This window comes from Orussus abietinus, unplaced genomic scaffold, assembly GCF_000612105.2.
Source record: "Orussus abietinus isolate OABI.00-Male unplaced genomic scaffold, Oabi_2.0 scaffold1, whole genome shotgun sequence".
Taxonomy (NCBI): domain Eukaryota; kingdom Metazoa; phylum Arthropoda; class Insecta; order Hymenoptera; family Orussidae; genus Orussus; species Orussus abietinus.
Genome location: NW_019396017.1, coordinates 2,833,083 through 2,855,382, shown reverse-complemented (window position 1 = coordinate 2,855,382; position 22,300 = coordinate 2,833,083). Strand labels below are relative to the sequence as shown.

At 44.9% G+C, this 22,300-nt stretch overlaps 2 protein-coding genes across 2 annotated transcripts; both read left to right on the top strand.

The window, feature by feature from the left end:
- The first annotated feature begins 6,418 nt into the window (after positions 1 to 6,418).
- Positions 6,419 to 10,344, top strand: LOC105697942 (negative elongation factor A). The gene is made up of 5 exons (XM_012421688.1): positions 6,419 to 6,440; positions 7,706 to 8,099; positions 8,337 to 8,939; positions 9,309 to 9,521; positions 9,918 to 10,344. Exons 2-5 carry the CDS (start codon positions 7,707 to 7,709, stop codon positions 10,284 to 10,286), a joined length of 1,578 nt encoding a protein of 525 aa, XP_012277111.1. The 5' UTR covers positions 6,419 to 6,440; position 7,706; the 3' UTR covers positions 10,287 to 10,344.
- A 6,841-nt stretch (positions 10,345 to 17,185) lies between these two features.
- On the top strand, positions 17,186 to 17,583 carry LOC105697883. The gene is made up of 2 exons (XM_012421614.1): positions 17,186 to 17,371; positions 17,487 to 17,583. The coding sequence occupies exons 1-2, from the start codon at positions 17,186 to 17,188 to the stop codon at positions 17,565 to 17,567; spliced, it is 267 nt and encodes an 88-aa protein (XP_012277037.1). The 3' UTR covers positions 17,568 to 17,583.
- The last annotated feature ends 4,717 nt before the right edge of the window (positions 17,584 to 22,300 follow it).

Genomic DNA, 22,300 nt, shown 5'->3' with positions numbered 1-22,300 from the left:
GACGTCGAGGAATCAATTGACAGTGTCGATTAATAAATCGCTTGCCCGCCTCTTCACGTGCTGCTTTTCCCTCCCGTCGTATATCCGCTTCTCGATTAGCTCGTACAAAGGCTAATTAGCGAGAGTCGACTTGCGCTCGTAAGGTAAAGAACTCTCGCCGTAAAGAACCGTATAACATGTACATGTCGGATTCGTAAGGCCTTTATAAGTGCTCAAGTGCACGTAAAGAACCGTTGGACGTGCATGCATGGTATATGTAAATACCTCGTAAATGTATGTAAAGAACGCGCCATGTAGAGAGGCCCCATTCTCGCGAGAGGATTACCAGCAATGCAGAAAATGCATTTACGAGGGCGAAAAATCGAAGAAAATAATGTACACCATGGAATGATATATATTTTTTTTTTATTAAGATTTTCTGTTAATTCGGCACTTTAGGAGTGCTCGACGATCTGGCTAATTACGCCGTGATTTTTTTTTATAAATGCTAATTGTCGAGGGTTGACTTGCACGCGGTAAAGTCCTCGTAAAAAACCGCGGAACATGTATACATGGTACATAAGACGAAAGTTAAATATGCCCTGAAAGGATTTTTTTTTTTCTTCAGTTGTGATGTTAATACATTTTTTATTCGGTATTAATAAGGAATTCGTCACGTTAGGAGGGATGTCGGATGATCTCGTTACAGTGGAGGCGACTTTTCTCGAGCGGCGCCTCCACCTGTTGCGGATTGAGTAATAACCTTTCTTCTCACGCACCGCGCATTACACCGCAATCGGTACCGGATCAAACGAATCGATCAAGAGAGAGAACGTGAGACATAGTCCTGAGGTTGGTATTTTCGGCTCGAAATGACGTAAGTATGGTTCGCCTAAATGCACGTCGGACTTATCCGTCATTAACGGGTCCGAAGCCGCCAATTAAGGGCAGGGCCGGTTTACTTTCGGCGCACTTTCGTTCCGAAAATTAACAATTGCCCGATTTTTTCGGCAGGACAGTCCTGCCTTCCTTTTTGCACCCTGGAAAGAAAAATTGATATCGCTCGTTTGGGCGATATTTTTTTTTTTCTTTTCCTTTTGCCATTTCGACCGAAATTTTCGATCGGAATATCGAGACCCACTCTTGACGTCATCGGTAATACCAGAAATTAAACGCGAAAATCAGCGACCCCGCAAATTGGCGGTCATGATTTGCGCCGTACTCTGTAACTTAATTTAAAACCCCATTAACTTCGGACGTTCGAACCGAACCTCGACTCGTTATCGACGATCGTCATTGATAATAATTTATCCCATGTATTTACTTTTTAATTCCCATATCATTGAGTTCGTGATTACGTGGGCACGAGTTTCGGAATTGCTTGGGCGGCAATACCTGAAGATCGACGGCGGATCTTAACAGCTTCTTATTGCGGATACCGATCCTCTACTATCGGATAAATGAGATCAATATTGAGAGCATTATCGACACTTCCACGGATGATTTCCTCCAATTGCAATTTTTTTCCCATTTTTTTTATCGACTTAACGAGGGTGTATCCAGAATATTCGAAATTACCTGGCAGTGGTAATTAGAGGCAAGGCGCGAGCAATTAATGGGAATCGCATGTTCTGTTGTATCCTCGATTTTCCGAAAAAGGTAATACCTCGACATGTAGCAATTAATTAACCTGATAGCCTCCAATTTTGCCGCCACTCTCAATTGTTCCAAAACTTGGAAATCAATTTTTCGGCAGGTCAGGTATTTAAGTTGGAACATGTACACTTTTCGACAGATTCTCAGGTGTAATCGCGCTCGCTTAAAATCGTACATTCAGGCGTACAATATTATTTCGATTAATTCGACCTGAGGCAAAGTGTAGATTTTACTCGCTGATAAAATCGAGCACTTCGGGTCGTACGTTACGCGATAATATCGCGAGTACGTCCAGCCTTATTATTAAGGTGGTCTAATATTATTACATTTAATAGAGTCGTGACCGTAGAATTTCCAAGCTCGGGTCCAGGATTAAGGTAATTCACGAGCGAGTCATACGATTGACGCAACGAATCGTAATGGAGATTTACATTCTGAGGAAATTATTCGCGACTACGCGTATTTATTATAATAATAATTACGAAGACGATTAAGCGGCCTCACTTAGGTTTACCCTCTGGTAATTGAAGACCGTACGTCATACTTTAGTATAATATTATCCCCCGTAATAATAATAAAGACGCGGCGATACCGGTTCAGGAAGGTTAAGAAAATCAAGAGAAATTGAGGCGTATCGATCTCGATGACGGTGTTTAATTTTATCATCTTTTTGATATTAAGCCGGCACCTCCAGCTTGGCCTCGAATTCTCAATGAAAAGAGAACTCCTTTCAATGGAGATAGCGAAACTGTCTCATTTCTTGTCCGTTGACACGAGTAGAAAGCTTTTGCGCAACATCATGCGAAAATTGGGAGCGTACGTGCGTACATCCTTCCATTCTTTCGCTTGCACAATTTTGGAACCTCCTTAAACCGCTCTACATCACAATGACATTAATGTCCAAACCCATCGCATTTACTTTAAAGTTCACCGAACTTATCCTGGAAATTTTCCCACCCTTCCAAAAATCAGTCTCGAATTTTTCCGCGCGAGTTAAAAGTGAGATTTACGCGCCGACCGTAACTTCCGAAGTAATTGGCGAAAAATGGCGAAACTCGCTTTCTGGGCGTTGTCGGCAGCAAACGAGGCTCTTCTTCCATGTTTCCAGGGCACTTTGTGAGTACCAAGCCCTGCCAATAATTCAAGGAACACTTGGAAAAAAAAAAGCCCTCGGTACTAAACCTCTCTTGCGAGGTTCGCTCGAAATCGCCGAACTGACCTTTCTCAAGGCGGATTTTTTTCAGCAATTTTGCCAGTATTTGTACTGTTTTCGTTCGTTGTTCTTCCTCTTGGAGGATTTACAGGATGTCGATAAACCAGCTCGCATTAGCGATTGTAAGTACAGGCCGTGCTCGTGAGCAATGACCTCCTCGCAATGTGGAATGATCGAAACCCTTATTTATTCCATTTATTCCAACAATCCCTGGGGCGGTAAACGCGTATGACTTATGACTCTTGACTCATGGCCGCTCTCTTAATTGGCAGTCGAGACCTGAAAACGCCGGATTTCTCTGCAGGAAATCCAGTGTCACCTGGCACCGAATTCGAGTCGCGGTTCGAATACGAAAAAAAAATAAATAAATAAATAAAGTAAATCGCTATTTGTCAGCCAACATTAACATGCGTGTACTCGCTTCTGCCGGGCTTTACAATTGCGCAAGAATTCAATCCAGAGGTGCAAGAACGACTCAATTTGCAAGGACTTTTTTTGGGATTTAAGTCTAGTAGAATAACTGTAAAAAAGTGGAGATGGTTATTTCATGCCAAGCTCGATTATTACCGATTGATTAAAAACTCGTTCGGTTTTCTGGTGTTTTTGCCATTTGTTAACGACTCCTTATTCGGGCATAAAATATCGCCCACGAGAAGCTCGGGAGTTAAAGGCGAAAAATCGGCCACTCGTCGACTCCGTTGTAATGCCCTGGTTTACGTTCGACCTTACACCAAATTGCGCAACGAGGATCGCCGATGCAAAAGCAGCTCGTTTCTCGTTTATTTGCGAACAGTCTCGACCGTTTAACTCTCTTCTCTCTTGATCGGATCGACGCGAGGAAAACAGGAGAGCGAATTTCGTAAAATAGTCCCAGAAAATTCACTTCGGCATTTTGCAAACCCTGTCTGGTTTATTAGCGAAAAATCTCTTCTCGTCCGACTCGATCGACTGGAGAAAAACAGTAAAGCGCTCCGAAGATGAAAACCAAAAATCGGTACGAAAGGTTTCCCTTAATAATTTCATAAAATTGTTGGAAAAAATTCTTTAGGATATTTTCCATGTCCTGCCGCGGCACCTCCGGGTACCGGTAGTTATCGGCACCGTAATCACCAGTTAGGGCCAAAATGGAGAACACCGAGACCACTTAATTCCGAGATCGGCTTGCAAAAATCCGAGACGTCGGTGTGTCACAGAAAGCTATCACAGAGACGCCTTTGTCGAGGCAGATCCGGTTGCTCTTGGAAGAAAAATCTCAGCTTCTGTCGGCGCCAGGTGAATTGCCCAAGAACAGGCAGGGAAGAACGGAGACGTTGCTTCTGTCTGGCCAAGGCGGAGAAAATTCGTTCCAAGGCGGACCAGGTGAACACCCGAGGACACCTCGCCACACCCCTGCTGGGTGAACACCCGAGGACACCTCGCCACACCCCTGCTGGGTGAATCGAGGCTTAATTAATAAATTATTTACGTGTTTTAATTTTTTTTCCCACATATCGGAACACTCGACATTGATATCAAAGGGCCTTAAAAATCGCTCGGGGCAAGAAATCGAATTAACAAATTCAATCTCGATGACCGATCGCGGAGGTTCGAATCTCTTTTCGCCGTTCGTTTCCGCGCCAGGTTGCTTTCCTTTTTTCTCCGGCCGAGGGAGAGATATTGCGCAACGACGTTTCGAAAACGTGATCCATCGATCGATCACCTGCTAAATTTAGTGCCAGGTTAGAGCATTAGGTCGATGCAACACACGTTTCTTCGATCGGTGCGAACGATCGACTTTCATCCCTCGTTCCTTTCACCTCATCGATGGGAAGGTGTGGTCTCTGCCATTAGGTATCTCTCTTCTGACATCGGTTCCTTCGAATGATCAAAGGAGAAGGTCAAGGCCACCAATGATCGACGCCTATATCGATCCGAAAATCCTGCAGACTTTGTATCGGATCCGCCTTCAAAATCCTAAATCGAGGCCATGGTACTTCCTGCAGAAAAAAATTCCACACTCTCCTCTCCCCGTTTTCCTATTTCCCTATACGCACCTCCAGAGAATTTAAAAATGACACATCTATTCGCATAAAAATTTAATCCAATAACTACGCATCGTAATTTCTCAAGGTGGATTATTCACATAAAATGAATTCGTATCGATTTGTAATCTGTGCATTTACATCGTGTTCTTCCGCGGTGTCTACACGCCCGTTAAATCTAATTAAATTAAAAGATTTATAGGGTGAACGGAGAAAAAAGGAATTCATCTAACCAAAGAAATATTTTGTTAATTCGAAGAATAATTATTTGAGAGAAATATGCTCAAATAAATTGTCATAATTCTGAAGAAATGTTCCGTCCTATTTATTCGAGTTCATTTCAGGCAAATAATTATACTCCGAATTTATTAAATATTCCTTCGGTTCAATGGACATTTCTTCTCAGCGTGGAGTCATTGTTGGAGAACTTTCCAAGGTAAAAGTGTCATCGCTACATTTGTGCGTTGACAATAGACTCTTTTCATTGTTTGGGGGAATTCATGTACATCTGACAAGGTATTGCGAGATTTATGCGGCCTGATCCCGGCGCGCATATCAATCGACGTTCGATTATGATCGTGCACCGATCGTGTACCAATGTCCAGCGTGGACACCCGAGGTTTCACTTTTGACCGGTTGTTTTCGAGGACCTATTTTAAATGACGATTTTTTTAGGTGGACGGGCATTGCGACAGAATCGAGAGACCGCCTCGACGTGATCGAAGGCGCAAAATTGGAGCGAGATAACAAACGGCGTGGCCGGTTGCCACATCTGATAATAAACGAGCCGATCGGGATACATACGATTCGTCCGAATATTCGAGATTTGTGAAAGAGAGCGGCCCCTTATCGATCATCAAAGTAAAAAGTGAAGAGAAGGAACCGAGGTATTAATTCCAATAATTATCAAAGTGCCCGATCGAATCGATCGGGCACTTTTGATCCTTCCCCTCCCACGTCATCTGCTAAAAGTTTGCCAACCATTGCTCTACATTCTGTCCAATTGTCCCCTCTCTCCCATCACCTCAAATCAGTACCATCACATGCAAATATCCTCCGAGGGACTACCCGTAAAAATCCACCCGAGATAGATTTAATTAATCTTATATTAATCCTCTTCGATTTTTAATTCTTTTATCAAGACCTGTCGAGTGGATTTTTCCAGGGCGTGAGCACAGACACGGGCTTGGAATTTATTCCTGGAGGATTATTCTTTCTGAGGTATGGCCCTGGGGGTTTGGTTCGGCATCTGGAGATCTAGGGGATTTCCAGGCTGACCGGACAGGATCTCTTGCTGGACAATTATCGCGGTGTCGAAACAGTCGAATGGCCGCTCGGCTTCTCGACTTTGGCGGATGGTCCGGCGATCAGCCCCAAGAAATAAAATTTAAAGATCGAGCGAACCAAGCGACCCAGTTCTGGCCGGACCCGGGGCCCTTGTCGGGAGGGGCACGAGTATCCTCGACGAGGAGGTAGGGGACTCTCTTGGTCACCACGTGAGCATATAAGCCACGCGTCTCCACCGCCAGGATACAGTCTCACTACCCTCCCTTGCTCCACGTTGCTCTCAGGTCAGCAAGAAATTTTGCGCGATAAAAAAAGATCATTCCATAATCCGCCAAAAATCATCCAGTGTCATACTCAAGTGTCGGTCTGATCGCTCTAGTTCCTCCCATCACAAAGGGTGTCACAAACGTCAAAGGGGTAGTTCACCTGAAAATTCCAATTTTTAGACGAAAATCAAAAATCCAGCCAAAGAGTAGAAGAGAATTTCCGATTTTTAATAAATCACTCTGATATGCAGGAAAAAATTTTTTTTAAGCATAATTAGAGCCTTCAGGGGTTCTTGGACGGTAGGCCTGCATTTTAAACGCTGGCCCTGCAGGTGCCATAATTATTGCACCTGTAACCGTGTCTATTGTCTCCTTAACAATGTAATTGCCGTGGCCGCCCACGTTAAAACGCCACCTGCATTGCTTATTAGATTCATTTGAATAATTAAATTCAATTGTCCGCGGATAGACAGGTTAGGCTTGAACCCTGGTCGTCATTTATGATTCGCTTAGATTTTCCTCGATTAAATGTAATCGCCAGTAAGACGTAATTCTCGCATAATACGTCCATTAAATGGCGGGAGACGGGATGTAAGCGTGTCGCCCAGTGACCCGAAAAATGGAGTAACGCGATCGAAAGTAAAGGCCCGAATTGCGTAAAGGATTTCGGTCTCAGAGGAGCAGCGTTCGTGTCCGACATCGGAAATCGAGGCGACTCGTTTCTTCCGAACTTTCGATGGAAACTTTCGGGATTAAAGTCCCCGTCGTTTCGACGAGTACGGAATTATCGGGGTTGGAAAGAAGGGGGACACTTTACGAGCCCCGCGCGGGGATTTCGGGGCTTCTCGTAAGAGGTTTGTTTCCGGAACTTAGATCCGAGCATTTACGTCCCTTCCGGTACTTTCCGGACGTGCCGGGAAACCGGGACGTGATCGCCAAAGATCCAGAGCCGAAAACCGAGAAGGTCTTCCGAAAAGAAGGGAAGGAAAAAAGTGTAGAATCAAAAGTACCATTTTCTTGCGCGATGTATCTCCTCTGCAATTTCTTTTTTTAACGCAATTTAACAATATCACAATAGCTGTAATAAACTCCCCCGTTACGAAGGGCATTCGAAAAGTGAAACGCATACTTCCTTCCATCTTATCATTTTTCCCAGTAAATTGCAATTTAAATTCATCCCTGGGTTTGATGTCGGTACAATTTTCATCAGCGTCGTTCTCTTAATTACGAAAATAAGAGTGATATAATAACAGTGGAAATAAAAAATGAGAATTTCTTCTTAGGATGAAGTGCTTCGTAGTGGTAGCAGCGCTGCTGCAAGTCGTCCTAGGCGGCCACGTGGCCGTGAGGCTGCCATACCTGAATCCGGCAGGCGTGACCTACGTGAACGGAGGAGCCCTGACCTACGCCTCGGGTCCGTCTCTGGAGCATGTCCACCAGCAGGTGCAGTACGCGGCCCCCCTGCAGTACGCCGCACCTGCGGCCATCCCGGCGAAGATCGAGTCGCACCACGTCGGCTACGCCGCGGCGCAAGTACCTGCAGTTGCAGCCGTGCCCTTCGTGAAGCACGTGCCAACGGTCTCACAGGTGCCGGTGACTCGAATCGAGGCTCAGCCAGGATTCGTGCAGAAGCAGTTGGACGTGGTCAAGCCGGCGGTGTCGACGCGTAAGGTCGAGGTGAGTGAAGGACCTCGAAGAAGTACTTCAAGAAGTACCCGAAGAGGTATTGGTGTTCATGAATGCCTTCCCCGAGGATATGGCGCTGCAAGTGCGTAATTGGAAGGCATTTATGTTCATCGGAGGTACACGAAGAGGTACTTGAAGGAGGGAGTACGGTACCGCAAGCGCTTTGGACGGTGTACCTGCTCGTTAGAGTACTCGAAGACGTTTTCTTTATATTTAACCCTTCTTCAGGTGCGCCGCCCAGCCATCCAGAAGCAGTTCTACGACATCGAGGAGCGAGTCATCGTCAGGCCAGCAGGATCAGCCCTGGTGGAGCTGGACGAGCCGACCTCGAAACTGCAGCGCGGTCCAGCAGTGGTGCACTCGGTGCCGGATGCTGCATCCTTCGCCGTGTCCGCGATCCCAGGGTCCCACGGGATCGTCGCCCATGCCGCGTCCTACTCCCATGCCCCAGCAGCTCCTAGTGCCATCCCCGTGATCGCTCATGCTCCCGTCCACGTGACCGTGGCCCCGGTCATCTCTCACGCCCCGGTTGTTCATCACAGCCCTGCACCTGCGCCCGTTCTGGCCTCTACCCCTGCCCCGGTAGTCTCCAGCACCCCTGCGGCCTCCACCTTCGAGGACGAGTCCGTGGTCGTGGAGAACTCGGATTTCCGCAACGCCGCCAGTCTGCAGCAGCAGCAGCAGCTCCAGCAGCAGCAGCAGCAGTTCCAGCAACAGCAGGACTACCAGCAGCAGCAGCAGCAGCAGTACCAGCAGCAGCAGTTACAGCAGCAGCAGTTCCAGCAACAGCAGCAGTATCAGCGCTTCCTCCAGGAGACCCACGAGGCTCAGGTACGGGTTTACATCACTTATTCTCATATTCCATTGTTTGAATGTTACATTGACTTTATATACTTCTTCAGGATTTATTACCGATTTAAATTCATTACCTCAGTCCCGCTATGAGTACTCGATAATCTTGGTTAAAAGGAAAAGGTCGCTGCCAATCTCAGCCGGATATAGGAATTCTTAGCAACTCGACCTTGCCAGCTTTCTGTGCCGAAGAACGCGATCGAGAGAGATTAAATCCGACACGTCATCGACCTTTCATTTCCGTTCATGGACTGACGTGCCCCGTTATGACGACCTTCTAGATTTTCCGCACAATTTTGCGTTCTGTGCCAATTGTTCCTGGACCTGATATCCTGGTGTCTCTTCAAGGTGCAGCAGTTGGCCCAGCAATCGGCGCAGCAGTTGGCGCAGCCTCAGGTGTACACTCACTCTCATGGTGCTCCATTGGAGGCTGCAACTAGACTAGCTGCTCATGACCCATCGCCAGCTGTCATCCCCAGCGTAAGATCGAGCCCTGATGAGTCCAAGGCTAATCAGCACAGATTGATCGAACTTTTGACCGCTCGAGGAGGTGTTGCGGAGGTGAGTTTATCATAAATCATGAAAATTTGTCAAAATTTATCAAAGTTTATCAAATTTTATCAAAGTTTATCAAAGTTTATCAAAGTTTATCAAAGTTTATCAAAGTTTATCAAAGTTTATCAAAGTTTATCAAAGTTTATCAAAGTTTATTTATCAAAGTTTATCAAAGTTTATCAAAGTTTATCAAAGTTTATCAAAGTTTATCAAAGTTTATCAAAGTTTATCAAAGTTTATCAAAATTTATCAAAATTTATCAAAATTTATCAAAATTTATATCTCTGCTCTAGTCAGGGTCTCCTTATCATCTCTCCGACATCATGAAGACTTGATCATGATTTCAGCTTCTTGAATGATAATTTTGTTATGACTATTAAATGGTCTCTTTAACTCTTCCAGGTCGGATTTGGCCGCGAAGGACCTGCCTCTCAGGTCGGGGATGCCGGGCACGTGCGCGCTCGCGTTCTGTCCGCAACCGCAGCTCCGGACCACGCGGAAGCCGCAGGTGAACGCGTGTCCACGAGACGCGTCGTCGTCAGCAGGCCTATCGAGACTCTTCAGGAATTCGACGTGGTGGAGCCTGCCACGAAATTGGAGCGAGTCTCCGTCCAGGAGCCGACCATCTTCAAGACTGCCCACCTGGACCATGTCCAGGTCCATGGATCCGTACCTGTGCTCGGCAAGGCCTTTGCACCTGCGGTTGCACATGCAGCTGTCCCCGTCTACCAGAAGACCATCTCTCCAGCCCTGGAATATTATCACCACTAAGACTTTATCAACCGCGGTTCACGACTTTTGTTATTTGTGGTTGGCAATAAAAACCTTCACGTGCACTTATGCGGTGTCGTCCATTGTCATCGGTTATTTAATAAATGATAAAATAATTCCCATTAACCCCAGGAATTGTTATAAATTGGCCGAGCTTCTTACGGTAATGAGAGTTAGGCATGTATTGATGTAAAGTGTGGAAAAAATCTAACGCGGATAATTAAATGGGTCGGTTGATGGTAATTAGCAAATTTAATGGCTGGCTAACGCCGGGATGTGAGCACGTAAAATTAGCAAGGATAATGCCAAGGAATTACGTCGTCTTCGGCCTGGTAATTGAGTTCTCGATTTCGGGTTAATACTTCCCTCTAATTACTGTCGGGGATGCTACGTGTACTGGATATTTCTACAGGTCATGCAGGGAATATTGAGATATCTCGGGTAACGAAGGGAAATGTTAAGCGGAAGTTTATCTCACGCGAGGCAGGATTTTCGAAAAATAAGAGACCAGAATTTATTGGGAAAGATTCGGAACGAAAGCCATTTAGTGCAGAGGTTGTTTTAACGCTTCTCGGAGATAAGTGGCCTCGATAGGACGGATTCCAATTTACATCGATAACATCGCACCGCCATTTATTAGTGCAATGTTTGCGCAACGCGGGCGCACGGCTTTTATTTCGTAATTTCTTTTTTCTTTTTCTTCAATGAACGACGGCGTGGGCTGCGACTCGGGATTACGTAAATGTTATAATTCCTTTTTGGGAGGTCCTGATCATTTTTTTCCTCTATTTATTCCTCGTTGTTTCGAAAGTTGTAAGTCCGGTCAAAGAACCGACATATGCAAATGGCTTCGAAATTAGAGCAAGGTCGCCTGTCGTTGTTGATTCGACATAATAGGTCGTTTCGGGGAAAGTTCCGTTCGTTGCTGTAATTATTTTACAGTGAAAAATTAGGCTACATGGTTAATAAATAATATTTTATTGCCATGTGTGGATAAAAGACAGGGATAAGTAAGAAATGATGTTCTGAAAATGGTGTGTGAAGAAATGATTACGGGTAATCGCTCCGTTTATACGTATTGGGAGATGTTCGCGTATTAGCTCGTATTATTATTGGCAAACAATTAATAAAGTAAAATCATGGAGAAATATTTAATTTTGACGTCGTTTCGGGGAGGTGCTGCGATCTGCAGCTTCCAGCGGAAACCCTGAAGACGTAGAACCTCTCTCTTTGCTCGCCAAGCAAAGTACCGACATAAATTGCTTTACCATTCTTTTCCGATACTTTATCACCTACAGAACTACTTTAGAAATACGAAAATTCAATAGGGATTGAGACGTGCCGCCACCATCCCTCTGTCAACAGATAAAAGTCCCTAAAAAGAGACTCTTCAGCATCCACCCCAAAGTGGCATAATCGTCCCTTCATCCTTTTTACAAACATTTGCCCAGAATTCGATTTCGTGATCGGGAATATAATTCAGGGATCGAACTCAGTTTCTCTCAGGGCCTGAAATCGATTTCATAATTATGATAGTAACAGATGAATATAATAAAAAATAATTCAAAATGCAAGAGATAAATTGCAAAAAATCTCGCTCGGCTTGTTTTGCTCACGCGATCGATCTTGGATGATGTCCTGAAGCGAATCCAAAGCCACCTATTCCTGAAATCGATTTTATAATTATGAATCTAACTGATTTAATATAATAAAAAATAATTCAAAATGCAAGAGAATTGCGAAAAATTCCGCTCGGCGTGTTTTGCTCAGGTGTTTCGCGGAAGTAATTTCTCCCCCTTTGATCAAGATCGAAGAGTGCGATCGATCTTGGATGATGTTCCGAAGCGAATCCAAAGCCACCAGACAAGGATAACCAGTCAGAAAGTATGGGCACAGGTTGTTCTCTTCCGAGGTCGCAACATTGGCCCGAATCGCGAGTCGACGAGCATTCTCTCATCTCCTTCAATGTACTTATGAGAAGACAGGAAGTTCGCGAAAGGACATTTTGCGATATTTTCCTGAACCCGTTTGGACCCCCCGATCCCAAATTTCCGCATCGCGAATCACTTATAAGTTCCTGCCTTCATAAAAAAAATGGTCAACGTGAAATTACAAGGATTAAACGTCTATTAAAAATGATTTACGAATGAAAAGACATTCAGTTAAGGTCGAGGAAATCCTGGATTTTAATAATCGGGAGATTTCTGTGATTTTAGTGATTTTTATGATCTTCCCCATTTTGAGGAGGTCACTTTCTAGGACGAAATTCGGGAGCGTGGGTCGGATTTATTCTCCCGACTGGTCCGTTTTCCCTCCCACGTTCACCGACCTGAAATGCAATATGCATAATTCCTGGGTCAGAAAGCTGGCATGGATTAGCGCTTGTGCAAGCAGTGGAGCAGCATTTGTCCCGTCGACGTCGCCGTCGACGTCCATCCGTTCGCGAGGCGACCGAACGATGAAGACCACCTCTTCGAATTTTCCGATTCCGAGGGAAAAAAAGGCCAAAAAAAAAGCGAGTTAATTTTCGAGGATGTAGAAAATATCTTTATTCCCAACGAGGCCGAGGAACGTGAACAGTTTAGTACAGATTGCGTACGATGCTTCCTTAAAAAGTGACTCTCGCTCCGTTCCACTTACAAGAGAACGACTCGCTTCGTTTCCCAATTCCTCCATTTTGGTAGCACCGAATTTCAGGGCGTGGCGTCCACGCGTTGGATTTTTTAAGTTCTCTCTTGAGCTCCGAAAAGCGTAATTCATTACTCCAAATATGGACGATGAGATTGAGTTTGAGTCCGAGGTGGTGCAACGCGAATAATCGGTTCATCTACCGAGGAAAAAGAGCGATGGCGACCTTATCGGGTCAGCATCGTCTCCACCTTTCGAAATCGAATCACGTGGAATTTCAAAATTCGGGGAAGCCCGCGAGTTGCCCAATGGAGTCGAAATTCCATTTCAAGAATTCCCTCGAGGCCGATGGAGTCGAAAAACCTCAATTCCTTCATTGGCAAAAATTCCTCTCGCCTGACCCCAGAATTAATCCTTTGAAAAAGGTCCATTTAAAAAAAGTAAAATGGATGACTCGAGAGTGAGCGACTGGGGCGGGTCTCGGTAAGCCCTTTTAGGGAATCCTCGTTAATTTATTCAGAATTTAGACAGTTTTCACGGAAAACAGGACACGTGACCGACGTAATCCGCGGGAGTGAAGGACGCGTAAAAAGCCTGGAAGCTCATTGCCGAAAATCCTTGGGAAGGGATTCCTCTCGTCTCACCCCAGAATTTATCCTTTGAATAAGGTCCATTTAAAAAGAAATATAATGGGGGACTAATTCGCGGGAATGAAGGACGTGCAAGATGTCCGGAGCTACCGGCACCCTTGACTCAGTTTGTAAGGTTGGCGCCCTGGGCTGGTGAGAGACCAGAAGGTCTACCAGGTCGGGAAGGTGGTGATAGCGAGACTCGACCACCGGGGAACACTCGATCCTATATAAGAAACACCTCAGAGATCGGTCACTCAGTTATAGACCTACTTACGAGTCCCTATCGACGACTTCCGCGCTCCCCTGCCGCGTCCCTAAGACGAGGTGAGTGTCACCTGGAGAAAAATGTAAAAAAGTTGAAAATTCCAAATTGGAAAGTTAGACACCGCGATATAAGTTCTCTTCCACTCCAATGAATGGTCGTTCCGACAGCTTAGATCGCGTTATCAAAGATTTTATCAGAGCGCAGGGAGTCACACACGGCGCGGCGCGTCAACGCGTCGAGGACGAGCAATTAATAAAAATTGCGTCCAAATTGGAAAGTTAGACATTGCGATATAAGTTCTCTTCCACTCCAATGAATGGTCGTTCCGACAGCTTAGATCGCGTTATCATTTTATCAGAGCGCAGGGAGTCACACACGGCGCGGCGCGTCACCGCGTCGAGGACGAGCAATTAATAAAAATTGCGTCTAACGTCATGTATAATATTTTCCGCGAGGAAATATCCTAATTTTAGGCACGAGTCATAAACAGACATTTTTTATACGAGTATGTAGCGGTTTTGATAGCGTGATAGGGACGATAAGACGGGGGAATTTTTTCAAGAGACCGAATGTTTTATATTTACAGGTAAGGGACTCGGTCTGTTCGACATTCGCGGTTTCTATCTCGAAATTCAGCCCAGGGTGGCAGATATTTTCTCCACGGGTTCGGCAAGGTGCGTAAATATTGCATGAGTCGGTACTTTAAGTGATTGCATCCCCGGGTTTGTGAATTAGAGCCTCGGTACCCGGAGTTGCCGGGAAGGAGCGCTTCCGGGCGATCCATCATCCCATGGCGTCAAACGCAGCGAACCCCCTTGATCCGCATTCACCCCGTGGGATTACTTGACCCGAAATTTCAGGATTTGGGCCAGGAAGTTCTCCCCGTAAATTTCGAGGGACTGTTTCGACCTCGCTAAAGCGTCCACTCGAGCATATCGTCGCAATCGTGAACTTTCCGAGCCACCGAGAGTCTTGCAACTTCATCGATTGCACGTACTTGCACATGATGCATGCGTAACACGGTTCATCAAAGTCTATCCATGAACGATGCTATACACATCAATTACAAATTTCCCGCAGAAAGAACAGAAGCCTTCTTTAATATCTGCGACATTTATTTGGACATTTAATTTTCCTAACATTTATTAAAAAATATATATTATGTTATCCTATGATATTTCTTATTTACCTCGCAGTGTAACATTAATTCTGTGCTTAATATTGAATTTTTTTAGAGGCAGGGGAGCTATAGAAATTCCCCTCATCGGTGTCATCGTCCCACCTATAGTCCTCCTCACTATCTCGCCCATATCTACTCTCCATTATCCATGCAGTTTTCCATTTGGAGAACCCCGTGCAATGAATCACCATATCCTGTAGTCCCATCTATAGTCCTCCCCACTATACCGCCTATCTCCGAAAACCTGGTATCATCTTATCCGGGAATTGCGCACCTAGATCACGCTCGCCGCACTGGTGATACCATTATCACCTATACTCCACCTCACTATATCGACCATTTCCACTCTGTACAATGTCCCTGCCGTTTTCCAATTGCTAGATACCGTGCAATGAGTCACCACGTCTATTTCTCTCCCTGCATATCACCGATGCACCGCACCGGCGATATCATTACCACCTAGAGTCCTTCCCACTATATCGCCTATCTCCGAAAGCCTAGCGGTCCATGGTCGCGGTTTCATCTTTCTCGTGTATTGCGCACCTAGATCACGTTACGTTCTGCCGAGATAGGATTAGTCGCACCTCTCGACCGGTAATTTCTTATTGCTGTCATAGAGTCGACTCGCCGTTACATTGGGTAATCGAGATTAGGGGCGTTCAAACGAGCGGCCTCTCCTGACAGTGAGACAATTATCGCGCCGGTAGATTGACGTAACCGTTGTTTCAATTACCCCAGTAAATTCGAGCGATCCGACTTTCTTCCCGAATCCTCGTAATCGTCCGCCAACGTGGGTCGAATATCACCCTTTCCTGCTTTCCCTGTTGCGAGCGATTACACAAGATGGAGACAATTCGCGAAACAGGTGCGAAATACGTGACGCGATTCGCGAACGTCAAGTCGAGGGGTCGAAAGACTTTCAACGAGACAGGTGTCGATTTAATGCACGAGCTGTAACGCAATAAGTCATGTACCATCTATCAAGCTCTCATCACCCGGAAGTCATAGATTCCCGATTTTTAATTTCGCCTCTTATCAATTTTTCGGACGCTTAGTGACACCCCGAGGAAACAAAATATTCATTGAACGACAGAAATATATTTTTTATTCAAAGAATAACTTTCACCCAGATACCTTTAAAGTGCCATCGTTCTGAAGGAACGTCGCGTCTTGTTTATTGTATTTTATTTTCGGCAAATTGTTTGGTGAATTAAGAAAAAATTTTTTTCTGGTACCATTCGAAGTCAAGATTTGTTGGGTTAATATCGAGATGCAGGTCTTCGGGAAAAGTATTGGGATGGAACCGACGTAGAAAGCGAGTCGGGTCTTCGGGGACCTTGCGAAAGAGATCGGTCAAGGTGGTCCAGATTCTGGTCCAGATTCTGGACCACCTTGTCCGGGCATCGAACGGACGATTGCACATCCGTTTCCGGGTAAATTGCCTCCATTTTGGAGGCCGACGATTACGCCCGGCTATTTGACTCGAGTCCGTGGCCACGTAACTCGGGATCGGAGTTCCACGCTAGTTGGACTGTTAGATGAGATCTCGAGGGGGACGGGATTGCATCGGGCCGACTATTAAGCGAGGAGGACGATGACAATTCCGCCGAATGGCGAATTATACTTCCGTGACAAGGAAACACCTCGCAGCGATCCTCGGGAGCGATCCCGTCTCGACGATTTTGTTTCCAATCCATTTCATCATCTATGAAAAATTTCAACCCGTCATAAGATGCATTGGAATAATTTTTGAATGTATTATTAATTGTGGCGCTTTTTAGTGATTTTTTATTTATTTATTCCGTTCTATCAGGAACGATATGCAAATGAACCTGTTCGTCCTTTTTGCGCTGATAATGGGATGCATTTCATTATCCATGAAAAATGTTAACTCGTCTTAAGATGCATCTGATTTTTTAATCTACTATTAGTTGCAGCGCTTTTCATGATTTTTTAATCAATTAGTCCGTTCTATCAGGGCCGATACGAATTGGCGAAAATGTACGTGCTCGTCCTTTTTGCGCTGATAATGGGATGCATCCATGAAAAATGTTAACTCGTCTTAAGATGCATCTGATTTTTTAATCTACTATTAGTTGCAGCGCTTTTCATGATTTTTTAATCAATTAGTCCGTTCTATCAGGGCCGATACGAATTGGCGAAAATGTACGTGCTCGTCCTTTTTGCGCTGATAATGGGATGCACCGCTGCACCGCCGTATCTGGCCCGTCCGGATGCACCGTTCGGCCACCCCGCCGTTCTTGTGAACTCTGACATGGAGGACACACTGCCCAACGAACTGCGAAATGACTTCTACAAAAATCCCAGAATTGCCTCCGGCCTCGCCAGAGCGTCCTGGCTCGGCGAAAAGGAAATCCAGGTACGAGTTCTGCACGCGCGGTTAAAAAACCAAACCCTATGAGGCATCTGTTCGATTCAACATTTTTATACAAAATATTTGACAACGTATACCGAAACATCAAACATTCTTCCAGGTGTTACATCGCGAGTCCGACAACATCCCACGGGAGAAAATTTTCAGCGCTCTCCACAATGCCGGATTCATCCGCAGATGAAGAGGCTCGACTGCACTACATCGTATTAAAAAATAAAAATAGAAAAATTAGAAAATCATTAGCATTAAGTCTAGATAATTTAGATACCTGTAGTATTTATTTGAACCGAGTGCATATCTAGAATCGAGATTCGTGGTATATTTATTAAGCGCGATTTACGGATTATGAAGACAGCCAATTTGCAAGAAATGGCAATAATTTGCGATAACTTCCGACGTTGGTGGGCTCCTTTTGTAGAGACTGTATAAATACAATTAATTAAGGACTAATCAGAGAGAATTTAGTATTTCATCTTGGAAGAAGCGATACCCCTGGTCACCTGCAACCAGATTCTCAGAGCTGCAAGACGTGATTCTCTATCAAGGCTGCTCTCCATTCCAATCTCTACCGTCTCAGCGCTCTTACGTCGGTGCAATTTATAGTCCTGCAATTAAATGTATTACACGTTGGCTCGCTGTAATGGATCTCCGTGTAACTGATTTATCTGGCGCGTGTTACAAGCGCTATCGAGCGACTACACTCTCGCGGAATGAAATTTACGTCGGTACAAGGGTGCAAATGATTAAAGTCCAGCATCCCTTGTCGCACATTGCGCACATCGATATTAACAATTTCAATAAAAGATTTACCGAAATTCAGCCGTCCCTCGATAACGAGCCTAACGAGAATAAGGATCAATAAACGTCCCTTATTAAATTCCTCATTGAATTTATTTTATGCCCCGAGGAAAAAAGAATTAATCAAAGAAATAATTATTTCACTCACACTGAAATTACTTGTCATCCGAGGATATCTTGCTGGCAATTTATTCCAGTCAAATTATTTGAATTAGTACATAATTTAATTTTTTTTTAATTGAATCACATTTTTTTCTCAGCGTATGCAGTTTTATGTCTACGCTTGTATAATTGCGGAACTTCGTCTCTTTCTTCCTTCTATGGAGTGCAGATCTCTTTTAATGACTTTCCCCCGAAATCTCGAGGTAGCTAATTTCGTGCTTCGGCGATTATGAAGTTCCCTTCCGGTAATTTCCTAGATTGGTGATAATTTCACGACCGCTGGGATTCGCGGCTTGGACATGCAGGGGGCGTGTAAGAGGAGCATGTCGGAGAACGAAACGAGATCTAACGTGGACGTGGGATAATCTCGTAGACTCGGTTCCGTACTTTGCAGAGAGAGTGCAACTTCTTGTACCTGGATCGTCTGCATCTCTGCATCTCTGCTCGCATTTCAGAGCAAACGAGTCGCTCGATTCCGCGTCTAAGGATGGAAGTCGATCTCGTAATCACATACTAGAGGGGTCGTCTCTTCCACTCGACCTCTCGCTGATAAACATCGATGGAAATTTGCATAAATCTATACACACCTCATAATGTAAAATTGTAACTAGGAGAAATGACAAATTAGAGCATGTACAAATACCCGGGCTTAAATGTATCGCGCATTTTTACTTGAATTAAATGTAACGATACGTAATACGATACGATATAATGTAATTTTATTGCAATTTATTGTGCCACTGAAATAATCAATGATTGAGTATGTTAATTTTGGAATTCTTCAAGATACGAGCGATAAAAAAGAATACAAAAATTGGGATTTAAGGCATGACATTAATTTTTTTCTAAGTCCCCCTTTATGTGTCTCTTCCATTACTCGGAGCACCTCATTAGGGGAGGACGATTTGTCTAACGATAAAGTGGTCAGAGGGAGGGAATCTCCATAGAAAGCTCCCATTGATATCAGGACTCATTGTTCCAACCTGTCTCTTGCAAGCCAAGAGGACATAATGCCGCAGAGGAATACTGGATAAGAGATTTTTCGGCTCTTTTGGCTCCTCTGCACCTCTCTCGAGTGCATCGAGATGCATTGATGAATTATCGACTCGAACGCTGCCCTTCGATTCGGGGAAACTCTTAGGGAGATCCTGCACTCTTGGAAGTGGTATGTGAATAATTTATCCTTCCCCGAACACCGTGTCCTTAAACATGTCACGTCGGTAATTAAGAATGAAATCACCATTAACCCGACTCTCGATTACAATCTGCATACGGATTACCGGAGTTGCAGCTGAGGTGTGGAGTACCTAGTTACACCTACGAGGGAACAATTCACGGCATCTCGAGTTAGATGCACCCCAACACCCTTTCATGGAATCGGAATGGATGCATCTGTAACATTCCTGTGCGACATGTCACCCGACTTATGTCACCGGAGTGCATCGCGAGGAGATAAATGGAGGTGACGAATGAGCGTCGAAGGGGCGCGATAAAAATTCCAAGAAAAATTGATAAAAATTGATCAGAGACTCCAGAAATGCACCGGGAAGTGGAATCGATCGAATTCGAGATATCGAGGCCTCGATCGCGCCCGGAGATGGTCTCGAGGGAATGGCTCGTCTCGTTCTCTTTAACCCAGGAACAACGACCCCCGTCAGGAAATACTCGGGCGAGTTATCATCGCGTCCTCCCCGGAACAATGAAAATTCTTTCCAAAGGACAAAATGCACATCCTTTGTCCGCGGAGCGGCGAAGTTGCGGCAAGAGTGCACTCGGCCGTGCGAACTCACCCATCGAGGCGTACGATTTCTGCAATAATGCACGTCGAGAGGCGATCTTGAAGACTGGATCCCCTCGAGAGGATCCTCGAGAGGATCCTGGACCCCCGCGAACAGCGTCGGGGTAGGACCTCTCCTCTCGTGGGGATGCATCTCCTATAAAAGTGCATCGCCGACGCGGAGGCTCGGCAGATTCTCTCGCCGGGCTCTGCAACCGCGACGGCCTCGCGAAGATCCTCGATCCCTGGATCCTTCGATATCGCATCTCGATCCGGGCACTTTCGATAACGAGTTGCATCCTGGAGGACCTCGTTGCATAGGCAGCTCGATCTTCCCCGGACGTGGCCTAGTGCATCCGTGACCCAGGACCAATCTACCGCTGCATTGAGAAAAGGATCTTGCAACTCCCTTTACGTGCAGCATCGTGAAGTACGTTTGTATATTAACTGCATCTGATATGCAGTTAAAAAGTTGATAAATTATTCTTCGCCGGACAATTTGGATTCCTTAGAAAAATCTACATTTATTTAATTGCCAGTTATTTCGACTTTTGGTGGGAACCGGGGAATTCGAAAGGCATCGGTGCACTTCACCTTATCAGGAATAATCTATCAACCGAAAATGCATGTCCGAGTGCACTCGCGCAACATTCGCTCTATTTAATGTTGGGATTTCACGATCAACCTAGCGTGGCCAATTGTGGGGCGATGCACTCGATGCATTTTGCGGTGCACCATTGTGTTGGGAATTTTGAATACGAGACACCTACGTGTCGGTAATTGCCAGTAATGCGATTCAGCATAGGAAATGAAAATTCTTTTATAAAAGTTCCTCGAGAAAAATTCTACACTTTCCCACTGATTTTCATTATCTCAGCCGAATGATAGGAATTTTTCTGCAGGTGTGAAATGCATTCCCGTTTCAGGTGTATGGAATCAAATCCCTCCTTCCCGAGGATACCTCACTCCAGCGATGGTAACCATTTCTAAATGACGTCGATGCTTTCAGCGAGATGATACTTCACGTAATTCTTCTCGCCGCTGCAGCGAGAGCAGAACCGGTAAGTAGCATCGCCTTTCATGGGGATTCCGAGATTCCTCTCAGGTGAGAAATCGAGATGCATCCTAAAAAGTCCTAAACGGTAGATCTGCACTTTCAGCTGCGGAAGAAATTCATTTCCCTTCCCCATGAAAATTCATCTCACTGGGAAAAAGTAGTCGCGAAATAAGCACGAGCATATCGGTAAACCACTCAGTCCCTAAACATTGCGAGTCCTCCCCCAATATCGAAACATGTACATTCAATATAAATATATATCCAATATTGCAGAAGCCTCATATGAAAATACCCCGTACCTCCCCATTTAAGTTCTACATTGTGGAGATATCGAATTCAATATTTACCGGAACGCGAGATATATCATGCGAATATTTTATTGGTAGATAATCGATATACCCTGATAAAAAAAAAAACATTTCATGAAACCAAAGAAATATTTTTTTAACTCGGGGAATAATTATCTGGCTCAAGTAAGCTGGAATAAATTAGCCGCAAGATTTATTCAGAATTGTGACAATTTTGTCGAGTCAAATGTACTTGGATGTGAGGAATTATTTCTTTGGTTCCTTGAATTATTTTTCCAAGTGCACTAAGTATTGCTTTGCATCTCGTGTACTCTTATTATCGCCTTTTTTTTTTAAATGATCAAGAAGTGTTCGCGCGATTTGTCGGGAATAATCCGGGCATCTTGCGTCCGGCTTGCATGAAAGTTGCACAACGCGTACGCGACCGTAATACGGGTTTAGCAAAGCGCCTCCGCGGATGCACCACGTGAGGCAACATTTGCCCGAGATGTGCAACATTATCGCAGGACGATGCACTTTCCACCGGCGGCGCACCGTCTGCGTCAATGAAATATTGAGCGCGCAATTCCTTGAAAGCCGTCCTAGCCATGCGAGTATTTTTTATTTAACCGGTGCTTATACTGACTATTATTACGAGCATTAATTTTTTATCCCACGGCATCTTCCTGAAAACTCGAAAGGACTCATCCATGAAACTCGAGGTACACATTCGCCAATAAAACAATTAAGGTGGCATGAAAGGGTCATTCTATAAAAATAAAAACGCTAAAAGATAAATATACATTTTTAAACGTTCATTAATTAGTGGTTTT

What these genes read in the sequence shown, in the direction of transcription:
- LOC105697883 (XM_012421614.1), top strand. Translation starts at nt 17,186, where the DNA reads ATGGGATGCACCGCTGCACCGCCGTATCTGGCCCGTCCGGATGCACCG. An exon ending in TCGGCGAAAAGGAAATCCAG is followed by an intron (nt 17,372 to 17,486) that starts GTACGAGTTCTG and finishes ACATTCTTCCAG; the next exon opens with GTGTTACATCGCGAGTCCGA.
- LOC105697942 (XM_012421688.1), top strand. Translation starts at nt 7,707, where the DNA reads ATGAAGTGCTTCGTAGTGGTAGCAGCGCTGCTGCAAGTCGTCCTAGGC. An exon ending in TGTCGACGCGTAAGGTCGAG is followed by an intron (nt 8,100 to 8,336) that starts GTGAGTGAAGGA and finishes ACCCTTCTTCAG; the next exon opens with GTGCGCCGCCCAGCCATCCA. An exon ending in CTCGAGGAGGTGTTGCGGAG is followed by an intron (nt 9,522 to 9,917) that starts GTGAGTTTATCA and finishes TAACTCTTCCAG; the next exon opens with GTCGGATTTGGCCGCGAAGG.